This window comes from Pteropus alecto, unplaced genomic scaffold (genome assembly GCF_000325575.1).
Source record: "Pteropus alecto unplaced genomic scaffold, ASM32557v1 scaffold103, whole genome shotgun sequence".
NCBI lineage: Eukaryota > Metazoa > Chordata > Mammalia > Chiroptera > Pteropodidae > Pteropus > Pteropus alecto.
The window spans coordinates 498,297-524,471 of record NW_006436288.1 but is presented as its reverse complement, the minus strand read 5'-3'; the positions used below and the strand labels follow the sequence as shown (position 1 = coordinate 524,471).

The 26,175-nt window shown below is 33.9% G+C and overlaps 1 protein-coding gene across 1 annotated transcript in view; it reads left to right on the top strand.

Annotated features, from left to right (window-relative positions):
* The window catches only part of LRP6 (LDL receptor related protein 6), a 112,212-nt gene that overhangs the window by 42,828 nt on the left and 43,209 nt on the right, over window positions 1-26,175 (top strand). Inside the window, exons 4-7 of the mRNA XM_006912624.3 lie at window positions 15,650-15,846; window positions 17,613-17,744; window positions 20,318-20,714; window positions 21,798-21,969. Of these exons, the coding sequence (XP_006912686.1) occupies window positions 15,650-15,846; window positions 17,613-17,744; window positions 20,318-20,714; window positions 21,798-21,969 (898 nt within the window). The remainder of the gene's footprint in view (window positions 1-15,649; window positions 15,847-17,612; window positions 17,745-20,317; window positions 20,715-21,797; window positions 21,970-26,175) is intronic.

Genomic DNA, 26,175 nt, shown 5'->3' with positions numbered 1-26,175 from the left:
GGATGGACAGAGGGACAGCTTCAGAAAGGAAGCTACCATAGTTTTAACATTACGTGAAAACAACAGAAGACTGAATTCTTTTAAGTTAGAATAACTACCTTGAACATCACTTTCTTCTCACAGTTCAGGAAAACTAATTTCACATAAACATGAGAAACATAGAAGTACCAAAGTAAAATCCCATTTAAGGTTATTATAAAGATCTTATTTAGAGCAGTATTTTTTGCTAATAACAACTTAACTTCGAATATATACCTAAGCTCTACATTTTTACTCTCTTCCACTTTTTAATGTTTCTGATGGCACAGTATCTTTTTATCTTGTGTATTAATACATTATTGATGTTATTTTTACTACTTTTGTCTTTTAACTTCATAGTTATTCTTACTACTTTTGTCTTTTAACACTTATATTAGATTTATAACTGATTTAATCACTATTACAACATTATAGTATTCTGAAAGTAAGTATATATTTATCTTTACCAGTGAGATTTATACTTTCATATGTTTAGCCATTACTAATTAATGCTCTTTTGTTTCAGCTTGAAGAAGTTCCTTTAACATTTCTTGTAAGGCTGATTTAGTGGTGATGAATTTCTTCATCTTCTGCTTGTCTGGAAACTTTATCTTTCTTTCCATTCTGAAGGACAAATTTACTGGATAGAGTAGAAGCAGGTCCTTGAATAACGTTTTGTTCAACTTGGTTTTGTTACAATGTTGATGAGATGCCATAAGAACTTAATTCTTGTTTATATCAGTTAGCCTGTGGTGAAATTGGTTTCATTATATGTCATTTCATCAATTTGCTTAAAGTCGCAGTATCTATCAATGACATTAAGGACTTGATGTATTCTTGGTTGGCAGTTTTTGTCTTCCCGCACTTTGAATATGTCATGCCACTCCTTCCTGGTCTGTAACGTTTCTGATAACAAAATCTGATTGTCTTATGGGGATTCCCTTATGTGAAACCAGTTGTTTTTCTCTTGCTGTTTTTAAGATTCACTCCTTGTCCTTAACTTTTGACAGTTTAATTATAATGTGTCTTGGTGTGTGTCCTTTTGAACTCATCTTTTTTAGAACTTTCTAGGCTTCCGGGCTCTGGATGTCTATTACTTTCCCCAGGTTAGGGAAATTTTCAGCCAATTTCTTTCAGTAAGCTTTCTCCGTCTTTCTATCCTCTGCTTCTGGGACGCTTATCATCAAGGACCACTTGATGGTATCCTATAAGTCCCTTAAGCTATTTTCACTTTTATTTTTCCCTCTGTGATTGGATGAATTTTACTACGCTGTGCTGTCTTTGAATTTGTTGATCCTTTCTTCTGTCTGATCTAGTGTGCTGTGTTGTACCCCTCTATTGTACTTTTCACTTTATTGTATTCTTCAGTTCTGTGATCTTTCCATTTGGTACTTTCTTATGTTTGTCTCTTTGTTGAAATTCTCCCTTGTTCATACATTGTTCTTCTAACCTCTGAGCATCTTTCTGACCGTTATTTTGAACTCTTTATCAAGTAAATCACATATCTGTTTTATTGTTTCTAGAGTTTTATCTTGTTCTTTTGTTTCCAACATATTCCCTTGTTTCTTCATTTTCCTTGGCTCTGTATTTGTTTCTGTGCATTAGGTAAAACAGCCACCTTTCCCTTTCTTGACGGAGTGATCTTGTGTAGGAGGTGAATGTTACCAGTCAGCCTGGCCTGAGCTCTTGCGTGTCTCTCAGACTTTTGTGATTGTCCAAATTGCCTTTGTTCTTAGTGGCTCCAAATAGTTGAGGGTACCCTGATATCTGTCTTGCATTTCAAAGTGGAGGGTCGCAGTCAGCACCTAGATGGAGGCTGACTGGAAGCTGGACTCCCAAGCAGCAGCTGGGAAAGTATATAGTTAGGGCCCTTCTAGGGAGAAATTGAGAGATGGGTTTTTTTCCCTGCTCCCTCTGTGTTGGATGTAGATACATAGCTACAGAAGAGGTTGCATCTGTACCTATTAAGAACTGCTTCATTATTTACTACTATCCTATGGGACTTGTAAGTGCAAGACTTGTTGGCTTTCAGAGCTAGACAGTCCAGGGGCCCATCCCTTGGGCAACATGAACAAAAGCTGGGTCACCAGATATGTATACAAGCTGATTCTGTGGAGATACTAGAGGTTTGGAGTGAGCTAGAGCTAGAAGGTGGAGGTGATGTCTGCTGGTTTCCCTGGTCTCCTGGAAAGATTACAAGTCACCTCCTAGATATCTGCTAACCTAGAAGCCTGACCATTAGAGAGCAACTTTTAAAGTATGCAAATAGACTTCTTTCAGGGAAAGTCTGGGAGGTGGCAATTCTAACTGATTCATCTGTGCTGAGCCCTGCTGTGATAGATGTCTTTTGTAGGCCTCATGGTAACCAAAAACAAAAACCTATTGTAGATACAAAAAGGATTACTAGAAAAGAATTTAAGCATACCACTATAGAAAATCATCATATCACAAAGGAAGAGAGCAAGAGAAGAAAAGAACGAAGGAAATAAAAACAGCCAGAAGACAATGAACAAAATGGCAATAATAAGTTCATACTTATCAATTTTATATGGAAATGACTAAATTCTTAAGTGAAAATGCATAGTGTCTGAATGGATAAAAGCACAAGACCCACTATATGCTTCCCGCAAGAGACTCATTTCAGCTTTAAGGAAATGCATAGCCTGAAAGTGAAGGGATAGTAAAATATTTTCTCTGCAAATAGAAACCAAAAGAAAGCGGAGGTAGCAATACTTAGATCAGGCAAAATCAACTTTAAGCTGCAGACTGTAACAAGAGACAAAGAAGGTGATTATACGATTATAATAGGGCCAACATTAAGTCTAACAAGAAGCTTTAACTTTGTAAAGATTCATATACCCAGCATAGGAGCTCCTCTGTATATAATGCAAATATTAATAGACATGGAGGGAGAAATATAGAGCAATACAAGAATAGTAGGGACTTCATTACCCCACTTTAAACAATTGATGTATCATCCAGACACAAAACCAATAAGGAAACATTGGATTTAAACTGCACCAGATTATGTGTTCTTCTCAAGTTCACATGGAACATTCTCCAAAATAGATCATGTTAGGCCATAAACATCTTAATAAATTTAAGAAGGTTGAAATTATATCAGGCATCTTTTCTGACCACAGTGGTAAGAAACTAGAAATCAGTTACAAGAAGGAAATTGGAAAATTATGACCTCACACCTGTTAGAAATGGCTGTCTGTTATCAATAAGACAAGAAATAAGTGTTGGTGATCATATGGAGAAAAGGGAACTCTTGTTCACTTGGGGACATAAATGAGTACAGCCACTCTGGAAAACAGTTTCTCAAAAAATTAAAAATAGAACTTTTATATTATTCAGCAGTTCCACTTCTGGGTATTTATCCGAAGAAAAAGAAAACATGCCACTCCCATGTTCATTTCAGCATTGTTTACAATAGCCATATATGGAAACAACCTAAGTCTTCATCAACTGATGAATGGATAAAGCAGATGTGGTGTCTCTCTCTCTCTCTCTCTCTCTCTCTCTCTCTCTCTCTCTCTCTCTCTCTCTCACGCGCACACACACACACACACTATGGAGTATCATTCAGCCATAAAAAAGGAAACCCTGCAATTTACAACAACATGGATGGGCCTTAAAGACATTATGCTAAGTGAAATAAATAAGACAGAGAAAGACAAATACATGATCTCACTTTATATAGACTCAAAACAAACAAACAAAAAAACCCCAAGTTCATGATACAGAAAATAGTTGGTGGCTGCCAGAGGTGAGACTGGGCAAAATGGGTGAAGGGAGTCAAAAAGTACAAAATTCTAGGTTATAAATAAGTCAGGGGGTTGTAATGTACAACATGACAACTATAGTTAATAATACCGTATTGCATATTTGAAAGTTACTAAGATAGTAAATCTTAAATGTTTTCATCACCAGAAAAAAATTCTAACTATATATGGTGATAGATGTTAACTAGAATTATTGTGATCATTTGGCAGTATATACAAATATCTAATCATTATGTTATACATCTGAAACATAATATACTTAAGTTATACCCCAGTTAAAGAAGAAAATTGGACAATTCACAAATATGTTGGGATTAAACAAGATACTCCTCAACAACATAGGTTTCAAAGAAGAAATTAAAAAGAGAAATCAAAATATATCTTGAAACAAATGAAATGGAAATACAACATACCAAAACTTGTGGGGTGCAGCAAAAGCAGTTGTAAAAGGGAAGCTTATAGTGATAAATGCCTACATTAAGAAACAAGAAAGACCTAAAATAAACAACCTAACTTTCCATCCCAAAGAACTAGGTGAAGAAGAACAAATTAAGCCTAAAGTTACCAGAAAGAAGGAAATAACAAAAATCAGAATGACAAGACATGAAATAGAGACTAAACAAACAGTAGAAAAGTTCAGTGAAGAGCTGGATTTTTGAGTAGTGAAACAGTAGACAAACTTTTAGCTAGACTTGACAAAGAGAACACTGAAATAAAATCAGAAATGAGATATTACAGCTGATACCATACAAATACAGAAGCTCATAAGAGACTACTATGAACAAATATATATCATTAAATTGAGCAACCTAGAATTACTGGATAAATTCTTCAAAACATACAACCTACCAAAACTGTATCATGAAGAAATAGAAAATAAGAACAGACCAATTATTTGTAAGGAGTTTTAATCAGTAATCAAAAACCTCCTAGGAAATAAAAGTCCAGGACCAGACGGCTTCAGTGGTGAATTCTACCAAATATTTGAAGAATTTATGCCAGTCCTTCTCAAAGTCTTCTAAAAAACAGAGGAATACTTAGAAACTGATTTTACGAGTCTAGCATTACCCTGATACCAAAACCAGATAAGGAACTTACAAGAATAGAAAATTACAGGCCAGTCATTCCTAATTAATATAGAGTAGTCCTTCCTTAACTACAGGGGATATGTTCTAAGACCCTCAGTGGATACCTGAAACTACAGATAGTACTGAGCTCTATATATACTGTGTTTTTTTCTGTGCATACATACCTATGATATAGTTTGATTTATACATTTTATCATAGTAAGACATTAACAACAATAACTAATAACAAAATAGTATAATTACTGTAATAAAATGTGAATGTGTTCTCAAAATACATGATTTTACAGTATATACAGTGTGGAGACACTGGACAAATGGACGATTCATGTCCTGGGATGGAGAGGGATATGTGAGATTTTATCATTTACTCAGAACAGTGTACAATTTAAGACTTATGCATTGTTTCTGGAATTTTCCATTTAATATTTTCAGACTGCGGTTGACTATGGATAACTGAAAACCACAATAAGGGGGAACTACTGTAAATGCAAAAATCCTCAACAAAATACTAGGAAATAGAATTCAGCAGTACATTAAAAGGATTATACACCATGATTAAATGCAATATATTCCAGGGACCAAGGGTGTTTCAACATATGAAAACCAGTCTATGTGATAACAGTACATTAACAAAATGAAGGATAAAAATTACATCAACTTAATAGGTACAGAAAGAGCAATTGACAGAATTCAGCATCCATTTGTGATAAGACTCTTAACAAGGTGGGTATAGAGGGAATGTACCTCAACAAAATAAAAGCTGTATCAGACAGATTCACAGCTAATGTTAAAAGTGAAAAGCTGAATGCTTTTTTCCTAAGATCAAAACAAGACAAGGATACTCACTCTTACCATTTTTATTCAACGTAGTGCTGGAGATCCTAGCCAGAACACTTAGGCAAGAAAAAGAAAGAAAAGGCATCCAGATAGGAATTGAAGAAGTAAAACTGTCTGTATTTGCAGATGACCTTATGTTATATATAGGAAATCCTAAAAAGTCCACCACAAAACTGTTAGAACTAATGAAAAAAGTTTGTAAATTTTCAGGATACAAATCAGTATACAGAAATCAGTTGCTTTTCTATATGTTAATAAGCTATCAATCAGAGAAATTAAGAAAGCAGTCTTATTTACTATAGCATCAAAAAGAATATAATACCCAGCAATAAATTTTAAACAAGGAGGTGTAGGGCCCGTACACTGAAAACTATAAGCACTGATGAAAGAAATTGAAAAGACACAAATAAGTAGAAATTAATCCATGCTCATGGATTGGAAAAATTAGTTCATTAAAATGTCCATACTACCCCAAAGCCATCTGCAAATGAATGCAATCTCTATTACAATTCCAATGGTATTTTTCACAGAAATAAAACAAACCTAAAGTTTGGAACCATAAAATACCCTGAATAGCCAAAGCAATCTTGAAAAAGAAGAACAAAGCTGGAGGCACCACACTTTCTAATTTCAAGCTATATTCCAAAGCTGTAATAATCAAAACAATATGGTGTTGGCATAAAGCCAGACACAGAGGTCAGTGAAACAGAATAGAGAGCCTAGAAATAAACCCATGCATATATGGTCAATTAATATACAAAAAATAAGCCAAGAATGTACAATGGGGAAAGGATAGTTTAATAAATGATGTCGGGAAAATTGGATAGCCACATGCAAAAGAATGAAACTGGAGCCATATTTGATACACAAAAAATCAACCAAACATGGGTAAAAGACTTAAATTTAAGAACTAAAACCACAAAACTCCTAGAAGGAAAAACAGGGAAAAGGCTCCTTGACATCAGTATTAGCAATGATTTTTTTTTGAATTTTACACCAAAAGTAAGGCAGTGAAAGCAAAAATGAGTGGGACCACTAAAACTAAAAGGCTAAAAAGCTTCTGTACAGAAAAAGGAAACCATCAACAAAATGAAATGACAACCTGTGGAATGGGAGAAAATATTTGCAAATTATATATTTGAGAAGGTGCTAATATTCAAAATATGAAGAACTCCTACATCTCAATAGTAAAAAGTACAAACTGCATTAAAAAATGGGCAGAGGAATTGAGTAGACTTTTTTTTTTAACGCTAGACTTACATTCAGCCAACAGGTATGAGAAAAGGTGCTCAACATCACTAATTATCAGGGGAATGCAAATCAAAACCACGTGAGTTACCATCTCACGCCTCTTAGAATTTTTATCATCAAAAAGGCAAGAGATAAGTACTGGTGAGGATGTGATGAAAAAGGAAAATGTTTGCACTGTTGGTGGGATTGTATATTGGTACATCCAGTATGTAAAACAATATTGAGGCTCTTCATAAAATTAAAAATATTACTACCATGCGATCCTAGTTAATCTCCCTTCTGAATATATATCCAAAGGAAATGAGAAAAGGTCTTAAGGAAATATCTGCACTTCCATGTTCATGGAAGCATTATTCACAATAGCTAGTGCTACCTAGAAACAACCTAAATGTCAGTGGATGAATGGGTAAGGAGGATGTAGTATATGTACATTAATGGAATATTATTCAGCCATGAGAAAGAAGGACATTCTGCTGTTTGTGACAACATGAATGGACCTTGAAGGCATTATCTTCCTTCAATGAAATGAGTCAGATAAAGACAAATACTGTATGATATCAAGTATGTATGTGTAGACTCTTAACAGAAAGTCAAACTCATAGAAACAAGAAAACGTCAGGAGCTACTGTGTGGGGGAAATAGAGGTTGGTAAAAGGGTTTAAACTTTCAGCTTTAAGATGAATAAGATCTGAAGATTTAGTATATAACATGATTATAGTTGATAACTGTATTATATAATTGAAATTAGGAGAGTAGAACTTAAATGTTCTCACCAAAAAATTCTGAAAAGGAAAAAAATACAAAGAGCAAAAATTTGTGAGATGTGATAGTGATTAACTAGATGAGGAATTCTTTCACAATTTATATGTATATCTTATCACAATATACACCTTAAGTATCTTTCAATTTTATTTGTCAATTATACCACAATAGCACTGAAGAAAAAAAAAGTTATAAAGGAAAAAAACGAATGATGAACAGAATAATGCCTTACATAGGAAATTCCCTAGAAAGAAAGATAGATAGGACCATAGAACAGATCACAGCTTCGTTTTAAAATACTCTGTCAGTAACCAATATCACCTGTCAAAAACCCACTTAAATTAAAATTAGAAAGCTCAGAAATGATATGACAGAGTTCAGGAAAGTATAAAATTGTTTCAGAAAAGATAGCTAAACCAGAAGGAATGCAAAAATGAATAAACAAAAGATCTTTAAATAGAAGTTGAAAAGGAGGAAAAATTTAAAGACCAAAAAGAATATGAAAAGATAAAAAGGATTTGAGAGAGAGTCACAAGTATTGAAGATAGGCAAAGGAGAAATAACATACAGATAAAAGACTTTTAGGAAGATAACCAAAGCAAGGAAACAGAACAAATATGAAAAACTATAATTCAGGAAAAAGTTTCTTAAAAGATGATTTGAAACTACAGATTTAAAGAGAATGTTATGTACCTGAAAATATAAACCAGAGCAAACATCAAGATACATTCTAGTAAAATTACTCTGTAGAAAAAAAAATTCTTGGGATCTTTAAGAATAATGTAAATAACTTAAAAGGAAAAGACAGGTAGACTAACATCAGACTTTCTCACAGCAACACTTCCTGTCAGAATTAAATGGAGTAGTATTTTTAAGATACTCCAAGTAAGAAAATGTGAGCCAATGATCTTTCTCCAGCAAAACGGACTTTCTCATAGAAAGCCATAGATAACATTATCAATATGCAAGTCAAGAAATACTGTTTCCTTGACTCGTTCTTGAAAAGGTACTAGTAACTGCACTTTTGACAACCAAAATGATGATTGAATAAGTCTTGGTGAAGAGCATTATAAATATAATTACTTGTAGTATGAAAACTAAAGGATTTTTAAAATTGAGTATAATATGTAATGACTATATGTTTAGATTATGTAGATAGAGTACCACTGTAAAAAAGTTGAAATGAGAATAGAACAACTACATACAAAAATTTTGTTAAACTCTATAGTAACTACATTCGTGTATAGGTATTACTGTTGAGTTTTTTGAGACTATAATGTTGGGTTAAGTAAATAACTGGTTATCATATATTAACTTTATTGCCCTTACATATGTAGGATTCTTGGTGTGGGTGAAAGGAAATATTGATGAAATACTGAAGAAGTTAGATAAAAGAAACTGATAATTCTGAGTTTTTATTAGAAGTACTGACATGAGTTCATTAGCTATTTTATGTTATCAAAGTACATACACACAAATATGCATGTTTATATACTATAACCACTAAAGAGGACTAGGGGGAAAAATGCACCCAGATTGTAACTTTGTAAAACCATTCCACCTTAAAAGAAATACCCTTCAGAGGAAATGATTGATTCTAAATCTCTGGCAAGAAAGGTAGAAGGTGAACTGGAAGATGATCATACCAGACAGCAAGAAGTGACTACAGACTACTTGGGTCATTTCAGAAAACCTGAGAAATAACTTGAGAGGCCTCTCACTGGTCAGTGACTGATAGAAACCCATCAAGTATGTTTAAATTCTTGAGTTCCTAATGATATTTTAAAAAGGAAGCAGTCAACTTCCAGTGGATGTTAGGAAACCAAATTCATTACCTCGAATGTTGATAATAAAGAGAGGCAATTTATCTTCCCTTTCTTATATGAATCTACCAGTAGCTGACAAAATAATAGCTATGGGAAAGCTATTCCAGTTTAATGAACAAGAAATGATATATTTGAGTATGATCAAACTTGCCATTTGCAGAAAATTTGCAGGTAAAACAGAGGACAGGGAAACATTGAAATATGCCATGATTACATATTAGCAGATCTGAACATATAGGTTAAATATTCTAGGTCCTTCAACAGATCAACTGTAAGAAGTGATGAGGGAACCTATAGATTAAAAAGAGATTGAAAATGTAGTTGAGGGAGAGATGAATAGGCTGAGCACAGAAGATTTTTAGGGTAGTGAAAATACTCTGTATGATACTGTAATGACGGATATGAGTCATTATGCATTTGTCCAGATCTATAGAATGTACAACACTTAAGATTTATCTCTAAGGTAATCTGTGGATTTTGGGTGATTATGATGGGCTGGTATAAGTTCATCAGTTGTAACAAAAATACCACTCTGGTGGGGATGTTGATAATTGAGAAGACCGTGCCTGTGTTGGGGTAGGAAGTATATGGGAAATTTCTTTTCCTTCCTCTCAATTTTGTTGTGGACCTAAAACTGCTCTAAAAGTATAACAGTCTTTTAAAAAAAGAGAGACTTAAAAGACATAGCAAACGAAAAAAATAGGTGCTCAAGACTAAGCTAGTTTTCTGTGGATGCACACTTGGGTAATAAAACTATAAAGAAAAGTAAGGACGTGACTACTGTGAAGTCGAAATAATAGTTACTCTTGTGGAGAGGAAGGGTTCTGGATGGGATTGGTGAACACCTTCTCAGGTCGTTGGCAAAGTTCTTTCTAGACCTGGATGAAGGGTACTGGGTAACCACATAGTAACTAATTAAGTTATATATTTGTCTTGTTTGATTTTCTATCTGTTTTATTTTATAATAAAATTTAAACACAAGTTATCTATAAGCTTCTCAGCAGCTAGAGTAAAATGAGTCACTAGCACACAGCATTGGAAAGGTAGAAACGTACAAGCTCTTTGTAAGAGAAGGTTTTCATCATACTAAATTCGAGAAGAAATTTTAATGTAGAATCCATAAGGGCTATAATGGGTATTATTTGAATTTTTTTTTGTTGTTGTTGTGTGTTAATTTCATATTACTTTTCCATGGTTGGCTTTGTTTAAAATTGGGAGCATATTTCAGTAAAGGTAATTTTACAAATGATTACGCTAATGTTCAAGATGGAAATCTTGAATCTAAAATAAGGATAGATCTTAGAGTAACCAGGTAAGGTATAAACTCTGTCTCTCTTAAATGATCTTCCTTTAAGCTAGTTTAGTTTTTGCTTTTGATAAGAGCATGTAGAAGAAGAGCACAGTACTTAGGCACTTACTAGGTGTTTAGTAGATGTGTGTCAAATCGTATTATTTATTATAGAATAATAATTGTGTGCTATTCTTTATGATTATGATGCTTTCGGTCAGTTGTCAGCAAGGCATGAGCTTTTAGCTGCTCTTCCAGTGATAAAGGATTTGTCCTTAAACTTTCACATTTTTTGAATTCCTTTTGAGATGAACACCAGTGCATTTGCTGAAAGGCATTCAGTTTAAGGATGCAAACTGATCTTGGAAGGAGTAAGCTAATTGATCACCAGTAGGCCCTTGAGTACAATATCCATAACCTTAGATCTGTTAAATTCTCCAAAGAGATCTCACACAAAAGTGAAAAAGAGTCTTACCATTCAGTTCTGGGAAAAGCTATATAATTGCTGATTCTTAGTCTTTTTTTGTTAACTGAAATACCCAGATAAGCTATACAATTCCCATGAAGAACTTCAAAGATTCATTCCTCCCCTTCTTCCTTAGAAAAAAAACAACAGATATTTATAGTATATACTTAATTATTTTATATTTGTATATCATTCAAAACAGACTTCGTATAAGCTGCGGATAATAGTTTTTAAGTGTGTCAATTGTTTTTGGACACAGATAACTCAAGGTTCTTATATGTATTTCCTAACATGAATTAATAATACCTCCTAAACACTGTCCCAGCAGAAAGTACAATACTTTTAAGACTCTTATGTGCTTTCTGAGATAAAATGCCGAGTTCTTTCTTCTCTATACAGCAGGGGAAGACTGTATTATTTATCTTTTAAGAAAAAAAAATTATCAATATGTTGTTAAGATGGTAATTCTTCTTGAATTGGTCTGTAGATTCAACACAGTCTCAACAAAAAATCCCAAAGGCTTTTAATGTGGGTGTGTAAGTGTGCTTTTTTTTTTTTTTTAAATAAATTGAATCTAAATTTATGTAGAAATGCCTAGGACCTATTAAAATAGCTTAATTGATTTTATATAATTTAAAAAAGTATGACAGCTTTCCACTTGATTTCAAGACATACCATAAAGCTAGAATAATTAAAACAAGGAAGTATTAAATCTGAGGATAGTTAGAGATCAACAGAACAGAATAGTGTTCAGAAACAGGTTCACATATATATGGATGATTGGCTTGAACATAGGTATCTGGGATGTAAATATGCTCTTTTAACCTGACTTGACAAACACTGTGGAAATAATAAACTTTAAAAACTAAGGTGACTATAAAAACCCTCTCTGGAAAATTTAAATTCCTAATTACTAGAGTCAGGTTTTCAAGTTACGGTTATTAAAAAACACTTCATTTTTATCAGTGTCATTCAGTAGAAATAGGAAGTGTGGTGAAATGGTTGGAGGCAAGTCTAGAGAGATGGATAGGAAGGAGCCACATCATGTAAGGTCTAATATTCTAAGTTAGGTCATTTGAATTTTCTCCTGAAAAGTATTAGAAGTCATTTCAAGTAGTAAATTGACATGGCTGGATTTGTTTTTTAGAAATGCCATTTTGGTAGTTGTGTAGAAAAGGATTTAAAGACTAATTATTTCAGTTCCTTAAATCTCCCAATGAATTGTCATTGTTTTCAGGATAAAGTACAAACTCTTTATTGTGATAAAATGTTCCTTTCGTTACTTCTTTCTTTTTTTTACATAGGAAGAGAATGAGGTTGAGTTCAGCTTTGGACATGTTTGTGCTTGAGTTGTTTACGGAAAACTATGGTGATAAAGTCTAGAGAGCTTAGCAGAGCAGTCTCAGAGGAAGATATAGATGTATAGTTATTATCAAGTTAATGGTTATTGAAGCCGTGTACTATAAACATAGGGGAATTTTATATCAGTGCTAGAGACATAGGCAAAGATAACAACCACATTCCAGAAACCTTGAAGAATTTCTCCAGGGTTCGAGACTGAAAGATGTCCTAATTAGACTGAGCTGGTGCGTCACTGACCCGTCCTTGTTTACCTTCCTAGCTCTTATAACATAGCACTGCTGTGTGATATATGGGACAGTTGTTGAGAGTTAATCCTAAGAGTTTTCATCACAAGGAGAAAAATTTTTTTTCCTTTAAATTGTTATTTATATGAGATGATGGTGGTTTGCTGAACCTGTTGTGGTAATCATTCACAATAGATGTTGGTCTCCCTAGTAGAGATCCATTTTTTAACTCTTTTTGTGGCACACTACCAAAGAACTGCACTTTGATTGTGCCTGCCACTGTTGTTTTCACTACCCATGATCAACTCCTTGAAGTAACTTGCATTTCCAGGGGGATACCTTCTTCGTAATCTTAGCCAGAGAGAAGAAAGGTGAAGACTATGTCCAGTTATCTTTACTTTCAGGAACAAGTCTCTATTGGCTGAACAAATTAGTAAATGACCAAAGAATTTGACAAGAATGAGTAACAGCCTCCTTAGCTCTGCTTTTTATTCAGCTCTGTTAATTACATACTGTATTTAAGAAAATTAAGTTTTTTATCATGCATTCCCTGAGTGTCTAATGTCCACCTAATTTGTGCACATAGTGTTGTATGAGATCCTGGGGAATATAAATAGGCCAGAGTCTAGTATTTACTTCATTCTAATAGGCTGTTTTTAAGAACTTTTTAGTGATTTAAAAACTACCAAATGAAATGTTCACTTTAGATGTAAAATGTTATCCCTATATCAGAAATGTTAAAATATTGAAAACATGTCCTGAAATTGAGGACTCATTTTTGAAATGAGTTTATTAAGTATCAAGCATAATGCTAAATGCTTTTACATATATTATCATTTAATCTTCACAATAAATCAGTGAGGTTAGATTATTTTCATTTACAAATGAGGAAAACAAAGCTTGCAGAAATAATATAAGTAGTAAGTGTCAGGGACATTTGAACTCAGCTCTGTTTGATTTCTTATATAAATGTTTTTAATCAGTATATAAAATGAGTATGTCTTTTAGGGAGGGATTTTGTTTTTCCTATTTGTTTATTCTATGGTATTTAGTTCATTAGAGTAAATTTTAACTTTTTACTTAATAATATACAAAGGACTTAAAAGGCTTTTTTCTCACCAAAGTTTTTCAAAGATCTGATACGCAGTTCTTTAAGATTATTAATGAAGTGCTAAGTAATTTAGTTTTCGGTATTCTTTATTTTTCAGTTGTGTTGTCTTTCTTGGCAACTTCTCAGAACTCTCTCTTTGTGTCCTACCATAATGAATTTTGGAAGACATTGTGAAATATGCAGATCTATTTAAATTTGGACTTAAACTGTGATATCACTCCTATATATACCTTAATCACTTTAGTGAACTTAATAAAGCTTTTTATTTAAAATGTGGCAGAAACTACTTCAGTAGATGTCATGACAGTTCTTTTGGGGAAATAAGAGAGAAAAGTAATCTGCTAGAGAGGAGAAAATTAAGAAAAATGAGAGGAGAAAATTGGTGATGTGGGCTGGCAAAATAGGTATGAGGTTCTAAAACAGAAAGTTTGTTTGGTAGACTAGTCATGCTAATCTTGTATTCAATTTTTAAATGTCTGGCCCAAATATAAAACACCTAGGATCATTTCATACGCAATAACCTGCGAATTCTTAGAAAAAAAATATTTTGTTGATTTCGAGTTTATTTTACTGGCAGTATCTTAGATATTACAGATCATCAGATAAGCTCAAGGACCTAAAATTGGATTATCTTCCCTAAAATATGTGATACTCTTTATTTCTCTTCAGTTGCTTAAATCATCCCACCCATCTTCCTTCTGTCTTTTCCTCCCTCCCAGCTGGGCTCTTTATGAAAATATTATATTTGATATCATGAAAATGCCAAAGCATTTATTTTCTTGAATATTATTTTGGCTCAAAACATTTTTTGTTCATTATTCAAGAGTATTTCTAATTATGTAATTCTCCATGACATTCAGGATTCTGTGCCTTGAGTACTAATCAGGCATTCTACCTTTTTTCTCATATAGTATGGCTTGCTTTTGAAATTTTTGGATCTGTTTTGTCTCATGAACACATTCTGCCAGTGGTAGGACTTCCTTTTTGCTACATGACTTGCGAAGGTTAAGTAACCATGTAGCAGTAAGCCAGATGAGATGATCTTTTGTTAGAGCTAGACTGGGATTTGCAGAGAAAGCTCTTACCAGAGCGCCTTTTTTAGCCTTCTGTATGTTTTTACTTTCAGTTACCAAAACCATAAGGAATGATGAAATAAACAGGCTCAGATGTTTGTTCTTTCACATCAAGAAGGGAAAAACCTATTGCTGATTTAAAACTACTTCCCAGTGCCAGCTGTAAACTCCAGGATTTTTCTTTTTGCCCACTTTTCTCCTTCTAACGAGATGAATTATGTGGAAGGATGGAAGATGTGAGTCTAGAGATGGAAACTTGACCACAGTGCTAATACTTCGGCCTTCTCTGTCTGGAAGCTTCTAGTGAACCTGGGGCCTGCTGCCAAGTTAGGGACCATTCTGAAGTGCTTGGTTTGGAGATTTTGGACACCAGGGAAATATATTTGAAATTACATTGTGTCTTATTTTTCGCAATTGTATTTGACTTTGAGATACGTGTTACTCAGGGTTTGTATGTGTTAATGTGGCTTATAGGACCATTTTAATGGGAGAGATGAAGTTTTGATAAAAGAAGAAAATATAGAAATGTTTGAGTTTTTCTCTTTGTGTTAATAGGCAGGCAGTGGTTAAAGGTTCCCTTCCACATCCTTTTGCCTTGACGTTATTTGAGGACACATTGTACTGGACTGATTGGAATACACACTCCATTTTGGCTTGCAACAAGTACACTGGCGAGGGTCTGCGTGAAATCCACTCTAACATCTTCTCTCCCATGGATATACATGCCTTCAGCCAACAGAGGCAGCCAAATGGTAAGTGATCTTGATTTTTAAATTGCAAGTTGGAATAGCTTTGTGGCACTATGATGTCCGGTGTTCTTGAGAGGCAGAAGGAGGAAGGACATATCTTGAGGTAGTGGGGAGAAATAGAAAATAGGAAAAACAGCAAAATATAATTCAGGTTAAACAACAACCTAAACCATTTGTAGCTTGATATCTATTACTACAGACCCCTTCAGTTCCTTGTTTGGGTCTAGGGTTATGGAAGTAGAGAAGAGAGAAATAAAGTAAGAAATTGAGTTAGCTCATATGCTAAGCTTATACACAGTGCATTTCTTGCTCATATTATTTCTCTCTAATATGTGTTTGATTTTGTTTCATGTGAGTATATTTAAAAACACACACTTTTTTTGAATGGAATCTTCTATTAATCTAACCGGTGGAGTTAAGTACTTCAGGTTGCTGAATAAAGTACCTGCTTAAACTTTTCTGTGCACACTCTCTAGCCCCCTTTTTTCTTAGTTTTGCTTCTATTTTTTGGTCAGCCTTTACAATGACTTCGACTGTGACTGCTGAATAACAATGGCTTATAAAAGAAGACTAGAATTAGGTTTAAAAAAGAATATGAGAATGTTAAGTGTTTGGCACTTGTGCGTAAATACATATTTGGCATGTCTCTGATTCTGTTCCATAGCCAAAAATAAAGGGTTTTTGGATTATGCATTGCTTTGTATTAGCTCCTTCCATTTAGCGGGTCATATCTTTAGATGTTGAATTTGTTTTATTGGAATCTTATGATCATGAGTCCATAAAAATGTTTTTAAATGTATGTGTTACTCTTCTGTAAAAAAAGAAAATGTTTAGTTACTTCTATGAATTTTTTATTCTCGTGGTTAGCCCTCAGAAAAGAATTTACTTGTTTTTTTCCTAAATTGCACTGTTGATTCTTTGTTTTACTAGTTTGAGAATTTGTAGTTACCTATGATATTATTTCCTTTTATCTTTCATATTTTGTTGATTTTTCATTGATAATTATGTTGATTTTTTTCTATGAATATTAAATGAATCCCTTTCCTTAATTTCTACAAATTTGCTAATTAATCTCTGCTTCTCAGTTTTCTCTTGTTTAATCTATATCCTTATCTTTTTCATGTTAATCTTTTCAAAGTGTGACTTTTGGTCACTGGAATTACTTTTCTTGACTTTCAGTGCCCTCAGCCACAGTCTGTTTTCATTCACATTAAGTTCTTATTAGTCACCTTAGTTAGACTAGTCACCTTATTATCTCCCAGTGTATAGCCTCCAAGCTTATGTTCATATGGTTTCACTACACTTGAAATGTCCTCTTACATATTTTTTCTATCCTTTAAGTTTCTGGTCATGTCCTGTCTCCTCCATGAAGCTTTGTTTTTTTCAGTGTTTAAATGCCTAGTGATTTATTTCCCTTTTGACTCTATATTTATTTGCAGTCTATAATGTGCAAAATAGCATTTAGTTTAATTGTTTTGTATTGTTTTCCAGTTTTATTGTTTGTACTGACTAGATTATAAGCTCTTTCAGGGCAGAGGCCTCCTGCTTTGTTTCTTGTGTATTCCTCTTGGGTACAAAATGCTAAGTAAATTCTCACTGATTAATTCCCTTCCTTGCAGATGGTCTGGTAGTCAAGCACCTGGATGACATTTGGTAATAATTTGGTTTATCACAGTTGCTTATGTTATGGTTGTTAACCTTTGTGTACCTAGAGTGAGGGAGGTCATCTGTAATCATTGGTATTAATCATTGTGATTTATATTTGACAGCTACAAATCCATGTGGAATTGATAATGGTGGTTGTTCCCACTTGTGTTTGATGTCTCCAGTCAAGCCTTTTTATCAATGTGCTTGCCCGACTGGGGTCAAACTCCTGGAGAATGGAAAAACCTGCAAAGATGGTAAGAAGATGGTCTCTAAAAAGGAAAAATTTTAGATAGCAATTGGGATTCTTTATGATTTATTTTATTTCTCTTTAATAAGCTCTATATGTTACAGCGCTTTAGGAGACTAGTCACTTAATCTTAGTGTTCACATTTGGTTATATAACAGGAATGTTTTATGGCCTTATATAGTATTTTATAAATTAATATTTAAAATTTTTAACACAGTGTTTTTGGAAAATATTAGGGGGTGCTCTTTTCTCTATCACATCTAACAGATATTATATTCGTTTCCTATGGAAATGAGTATTCTCCTAAAGAATACATTTTTAACAGTAGGTAGCACTTGTACATAAAGAACCTCTGCAAGGAAAAGAGGTTTATTAAATGTTTAACTATAAAGATTATCATGGGGTATATTTTCTAAAAATGTTTGAATAGTATTTTTAATTGCCTTTTAACAACAGAGAAGTGCTTTCAGAAGAAGAAAAAATTCCATATTGTACTGTCTAAAGCAACCTCTTTCTATACTTAACACCTACATTGCCTCTTCTCCTTACTTTCTTAATTCCCTGTAGAGAAAGGGCATGTTGGAGAAGTATACTGATTAGGACATTTCAAGGGACTTCTGGTTTGGGAGAACACCAGTTCTTCTCTTTTTCTTCTTAATGAGAATGTTATTCTTCATTCTTATCCCTATGGATCACCATCTGGTTCTCTAGCCACCAGCAAGACCTGGTAAGAAATTGTTATATTTAGCAGTGGCTTCTTTATCTAACTCTAAAAAGCAGAAGCCTTTATTTCGGATTGGGTTAGAGTTCCTGGCAAGGAGGTCAGAGAGTCAGAGAGATGGAATTGAGCCAGTGTACAGGATATTTGTCATGACTTGGCATTGATAAATTATCCTCATAGTCAAAGGTGAAGCTGGCTGACTCTTGTCAGACGGTTTCCATGGCAAACAATAATTTGGTTTCAATTTAAAACAAAAGGTTTTTGTAATGTCGCTTTTTTGTTTAAAAATGTAGCTTGACTTTAAAACAGAGGATTTGTTTTAGTAATAATGGTCTGTCTATTCCGTCACAGTGTGCAAATGTACATGTTTAACAAGTGTTTTGAATTTCAGATATTTATTTGGCATGTACTAGCCTTAAGTTAACTATTCTGTTTTGATCACTTTGCTCAAATTAACAGCTTCACTTTCTATAACGTCTTTGTTTGCAAAGTTTTGGGCTGGCTCCTTTTGGTAGTTAGCAGAGGCAATGAATTTTACAAAGTTATTACTCTTTGGTGCCTGCTGTGGCATTTAGGACTGTATTTTCTCCAAGATAAAGTTCATTTGTAATTAGTCCTACATTCAAAAAACTGATGTTGAAAGTTTTACTGTTCTCAATTTTTTCAACTGTAATTCCAGATTGAAGCTTGAAGTTTAATGCCAGTATTTTCTTTTGGACTCATTTCTTTGGTTAGGAATCTTTTCACTCTTTCAGATGTCAACTTGCTTACTATCTTTTATTAGCTTTTGTAGTTAGATGTATTTTTGCTAGTGATTTACTTGAACATTAAAAATCAAAACAAAAAAAGATTGAGCTTAATATCCTCATTCTCAGCTGTGTTTTTATTGAATACTAATTTGTGTTTAAAATATTTCATGAATCTGATTTAAAGCAAGCGTAGTGAAATAAAAATTTGAAAATATTTTCTAATGATAATAATTTATTAGCTAATATTTATTGAGTACTTTTATGTGTAGTACATTCCTGAGTTTTACATTTATCTCCTTTAATCCTCACAGTAACCCTAATAAGATCCAGATGAAGAAACTAGGCTTACTAGGTATTTTGCCTAGGTTTACATAGCTACTTGAAACTAGGTATTTTGCCTAGGTTTACATAGCTACTTGAATCCAGTTCTAGCAGATCCACAACTCTTACTCTTAACCACTGTGTTAGATTTATCTGATTCCTTCTTCCTACTGCTGCTAGCCTTCTCCATAGCCTCTTTTGCCCTAATTCTGTCAGGCATTGTCTTATAGATCTCTTTGTGAAAACAGCTTTACTGAGATATAATTTATATACCATAAAATGCAGCCATTTCAAATGTACAAGTCGGTGATTTTTATAAATTTATAAATGTGCAACCATCATGAACCAATTTTAGAACATTCTCATCAGTCACAAAAGGTCGTTGTCCTAGATTTCCTTACCTTTTTAAGCATACTTTTTGAACAAAAGATCTATATTATGTCTCTTTCTTCCTTTAATATTTAGCTACTTAGCTTCCTAATCATTACTTATTATTCATTATACCTTTAAGTAGCTGTTTTAATTCCAGGCCTATATAATGAATGAAACCAGAGAGTGAATCAAAACTTGGTTGGGAGAGCTCTGCCATTACAGAGCTTCACCTCATAATTAAATTCCTATTTCACTGCATTACTTTCCATTTCCATCTTAAATAGACCCTAATATCCTTTTGTACTCATTTACTTTTCAATTCCTGAAGTTCTGCATTCTTTATTTAGAGTGGCTAAATTTTGCCTGTCGGTTTCATTTCTTTTTTTTTCACCCATATTTTTCACTTTGTTGTCCTAGGTGCCACTGAATTGTTGCTTTTAGCCCGAAGGACAGACTTGAGACGCATTTCTTTGGATACACCAGACTTCACAGACATTGTTCTACAGTTAGAAGACATCCGTCATGCCATTGCGATAGATTATGACCCTGTGGAAGGCTATATCTACTGGACTGACGATGAAGTGAGGGCCATACGCCGCTCATTCATAGATGGATCTGGCAGTCAGTTTGTGGTCACTGCTCAAATTGCGCATCCTGATGGTATTGCTGTTGACTGGGTTGCCCGAAATCTTTATTGGACAGACACTGGCACTGATCGGATAGAAGTGACAAGGCTCAATGGCACCATGAGGAAGATCTTGATTTCAGAGGACTTAGAGGAACCCCGGGCTATTGTGTTAGATCCCATGGTTGGGTAAGAAGCTCTGCTGATAGAAAGTTTTGCCTGGTGTTTCTGTTTTCTACAGGTCCCTAAAAATATTGACAAAAAACAGTATCAATCATGTGTTGGTTTCCAGTAAATAGCTCTTTAATGGTTGTCCGTTTTTAGAAATAGTGATTGGAATAAAATCTCGTTAAAGAATTGCTAGTTTTTTCCTTGAATGTTTTGAATACTTTTTCTTTCTAAATTAAAAGTCAATGCTTGCTGACTTTGGGTGTTGGCTGCAGATTTTGCCGAGGTTGCATCATGACCATGAAAAATGTGGAAAGAAATTGTTTTCAGAACTCTTTCTCTTCCCATAAAAGAATTTTGTCCCATTTGCAGTACTTCTATAATGATATGGTAAAAAATATATCTTTATATATTTCCAAATATATGAATGACTTGATTTCCAAAACTTTGTCAGGATGTGCAGCTTTATGCCTGGTCTTTTTTTCCTTTTTTTTTTTCCTTTTTTTTTTTTTAGCCATAACACCCTGACTGCAGTTCAGGGAAACACAGCTTTCCACATACTCACCGATGTTATTTGTTACTATGAGATTCATTCTGAGGATGAACATAGTGACAAATCCTTACACTTCAGTGTATGCAATGCCTTAGAGCCACTTAAACTCCCAGGAGCCACAAGAATCACTTAGCACCACAGGAAGAGTGAGTTATTTTGGAAAATCAGTTTGTTATCTGAATACTACCACTGGGATAACCTTTTTGGGTTGGATGACAAGCCAGATGACAAAAGAGAGGATCATTCAGGGGAAAGAACCCAAAATATTTTGAAAAAATGTAACTAAAAATGGAATTCTCATTCTTAGAAGTCATTTTCATGATCAGTTCTAGAAAACACTGTTTAATCAGAAAATTTCTTATGAGCTTATATGCTGCTATTATAAATGTCTTAAACATACTCTTGCTATGGTTAAGTCCTGGTTTTTTTTCTCCTTCTGTGGTGTTAATCGATTATAACAGTGTAGTATGAGGGGTGGATCTCAATTTTAGAATATCTGAAAGTTATAGTTTATTATCTGTTTTTAGCTCATTTTCTGTATACTTCTATAGGTACATGTATTGGACTGACTGGGGAGAAATCCCGAAAATTGAGCGAGCAGCTCTGGATGGTTCTGACCGAGTAGTGTTGGTTAACACTTCTCTTGGTTGGCCAAATGGTTTAGCCTTGGATTATGATGAAGGCAAAATATACTGGGGAGATGCCAAAACAGACAAAATTGAGGTTTGTTTCTCGCTTTTTCATTTTAAAACCAGTTTTTATAATGGTTTTGAGTTGATGGTAATTTGATACAGATATTCTTACATCTTGTCTGGGGTTCCAGACGTATCTTTTATAGAAATTTTCGGATTCTAGGGATTATGTATTCTCTTGTACCTAACTCTAGGATTTTTGAGTTATACTGGCATAAGAAATGGGTATTTATCTATTTCTAGTTTTAAAAGTTTATGTGAATAATTTTCTTCATTATAGTAAAAGCCACTGCCTAGATTTCCTAGGAGCAGTTTCTGCACAAATCAAGTATTATGATAAGATCTATACTGGAAGAGCTTGTAGTCATGTCAGGAAAACAAAGCCCATACATGCATATATATAGCTTTTTTTGTTATTGGTGTTGGAAGCCGGTGATGGTATATATTAAGTATTAAAATTGTTAAATGCAAACAGTTTTTAAATTGATTTATGAACTGTGTGATAGATTAATTAACCCAAGCTAGGGAAAAAATAATTACCAAATGATAGAATTAAGTTGTGGCCATTGGAATAGAATTATGGTGGAAACAACCAGTGGTGAATATTTTTTCACAGTGTTTTGTAAATGGCATATATCTTTGATATTGAGTGTGAAGTCTAAATTTCACAACTTCATTTAGGCTTTGCTAGAGATCTGGGTCTCATACTTAAAACAGAATTTCTATCACAATATTCTTTTTGGGGGCTGCATGACCTCTCATGTAAGGAGTGGCTTTGAATGGCTCTTCATAGCCACAGCAGATATCTCCTAATGCATAGATAATTTGGGACCTAGAGCAGTTATTTCAGAAAGGTAATTCTGAGTGAGTAATGAATTAAAGGACCTTCCTTTCAGAATGGAAACTTGGAATGGGAAAAAAACCCTATTAGTATTCTCACCAGGCTCAAATACTGAGAACTGCATCTCTTATTCTTGCAGCTGGTTTTCATTAATAGAAAATTTTGCATAGACTTGACTATATAAATTTTCTCCCTGTTGTTAGTTTTTCACTACCCCCCTACCCGCCTTTAAATCCAAGTTAGTGTTTGAATCTTTAACAGCTGGAGTGCAGTGCTAATGAGACAAAGGTTATGGGTTCACTTTTCAGACAGGCTATTAGTTTCACTCGGATTGGCTTGAATACAAATTGCACACCCATTCTCAACCAGTTCACAAATGTGTTATTGTTGATCAGCTGTGTACTGTACATGAGTGTGGAGGTATTACTACTCTTAGAAAAACAGTTTAAAGCCCATGTGTCCAAGAAGAATGTACATAAGGGAAGAACACATAATTTATATTAGGGAAGAGCACTCGATTTATTATTTTGTAGGGATTTTTAAAATTCCATATTTCGTCTTAATCTTTTTCAGCTTACTATGACTGACTGAGTAGATTGTAAATAAAACATTTGTTTTTACTGTGAACAAGTCTTATTTTCCCTACTACAGATCACTTTTAGCACTTTCGAGAAATTTATTCAAAATTACTAGTAGTTTGGGAGAGATTCAGGTAATGAGAATTTATGGAGGTTTTGAGTGACACTATTTAAGAATAAAAATGAGTACACATTACATAATAAAATATATATTAAACAGGATTCATTTTCTTAGTTTGCAGCGAGTGTATATCTTAAAATTAGTGTTCATTCTGGCCTCTGTGTTCTGTCTTCTTGAGCTATATATGAGTGTACAGTGGTGTCATTTGCTCTTCAATTTCTCCTTCTTCCCTGAGTGGTACCAGCATCCTTAAAACTACCTTTCAGATCTATGTCTCTTCCTCCAGTTTTGCTGGAATACAGCTGCTATTTGTCCTCTTTTGGACAGATTATTTGGAGTTAGTGGTTCATCTACTTCCAACAAATTATATACATAAAGACCTCTTCTAGTCTTTCCTCTGGAGATTCTGATGCAATTTCCCTAATTGAGCATCAATGCTTTTGTCATTTTCTTTTCACAAACACATCTGAGAGATAGAGAACAGGTATTGTTATTCATTCCCTTCTTAATTTATGATGTTGTGTAAAATTAATTTATGGCAAACTAAGGAAAAAGCACAGCTCTTTATCTAAATTAATCTTGCATAATTGGGGGAGAAAACTGTTGGTTTCCCTTTCTGAGACTAGAAGTGATTATAGAAGCAACTGCCACCACCAGCTTTTCATCTTGGTTTACTTAATAGTAAGTAGATTATGTTGAACTTGAAACACATATAATTTTTAAAATACTTTTTCTGAGAAGATTATTTGCTAGCCTTTTGTTATGTAGCAGCTGATCCTCAATACTGATCTGACCCTAGTTTAGGTCATATGTTTTCTTCTAGTCCCATCCTCTTAAGAAAGCTTTCCAGCTTTTGTCATCCCAAGAATGAAAGCTGCTTTTTCCTGGGTCTATAAAAAAATCAGATTATGACTTTAATAGCCCTGTTCTTTTCTGGAAGACTTAGAGTTTCTTGGAATCAAACTGCCTTATATGTGTTTATGGTACATTTGGGAAGAAAAGGTACTTGTATGGTAAATTATTATGTAACAAGGTAAGGCATAGTAAACTCTTGTGTTTTGAGCGAATCTTATGGGAAAAGCTTGGAATGTTTATTCACTATTTGTTCCCTCAGTGGAAGTTCCTTAGATCAGGTTCTCACTTCCTTTTTATATAAGGGAGATGTAATCAGATGCTAGATATATAGGGGAACTAGGGCTAAGGATTAGGGAAACCAGAGAAAAGTAATGAATGGGAGCTCTGGATTTCAGATTCGATTTTTATTGTACAATATTGCAGAAGGAATGAACAGGTTTACCTGAGGTTTATAACCATCTTCTGCAAAGAGGGATGGGATACAGGGAACTGCTAACGACATCAAAATTTCTAAAAGACTGTCATAATATTTGACTCATGCTTTGATAAAAGAATGTGTCTATGAGGATATGTCTGATTTCCTTAATTGTCAGCTGATAGTGACCACTTACCTATAGGTGATAGTAAAAAGATACATGCCCGTACTTGTTTGTGCTGCTTTCTCATTATGCTGAAATCATTTCATCGCCTTTATGAACAAGCTTCTGATTTGGTTGTCGGCACTGGGCTTCCCCCACCCCCTGCCCTGCCCTTGTGTTAATGTAATGTTCGGGGGCTTCCTTATAATAAAGTACTAAAGCATTAGCAGAAGGGATTATTTCTATTTTTCTGATAGAGGAAGCATCAGATAAGCCTTTATTTCTGTTTTATAAGACCCTGCAGTAGGCAGAAACACATTGTTTCTTAACAACATTCTCACTTTTCTTGGTTACATTTCACTGCCAAAAACATCTGTTGCACTGAAGGCCTGCAGTACTGCTTACCAACAGCAGACATATCATTGATAATTCATAAGTTTAAAGCATTTTTCTTGCCATTATATAAAGTTAAGAATACACTGCTAACTTGTATTTTTTGGGGGATGTTTTTCTCATTACATCTCAGTTTAACTGATTGAAGAAATTAATGTGTTCCGAATCACTGGTTTTATCGAAAATAATACTGTCACAGCTAAATTTTTTTCACAATTTATTTTCTCATTAAATACTTTTTATTTCACTTTTTTCCTTCCTTCATTTCTTAGTTTCTGTGGACAAATTCAGCGACACTTAGCAGTTAGGGGTAAAAGAGAGATTTTCTCATCTACTTAAAGGGCCTGTAGATGTGTTTTGAAATCCCCCTTATTGTAGAGTTCCCTACTTTGGAGAATACAATGCTCACAGGTAGTTTTGTCCAAATCTAATTATACCTGGCATAATTTTGTTGAAAACAGAAATGGAGATTTTTAGAACCTTGAGCACTAAGAAATTTTGAATAAAGAGAGAATTATTGTGTAGGATCCGTGCTGAAAACTTGGCATTTGGTGAATGTTCTATTTCATATTCTAAGGCTGAAATTGCAGCACTACATTTTACTCTCATGACAACTTCTTGTATTTTATCAATACCCTAATAAGGAAATTGTTTCTCAAGTATTCAGATTTCTTTTTAAAGTAATTTGTCTAGCATCTTTAGCCTGTAAATCTATTAAAACACATAAAGACCCATTTATGTTGATTTTTCTTATTGTTTGTTTCTAAGATTACTTCCTCAAGAAATCATAATATAGTCATTTGTTGAGATAAAGCTCTTCTGATTATATGACAAGTACAAACAAGTACTTCCTTTTGAATCTTTGCTAGTT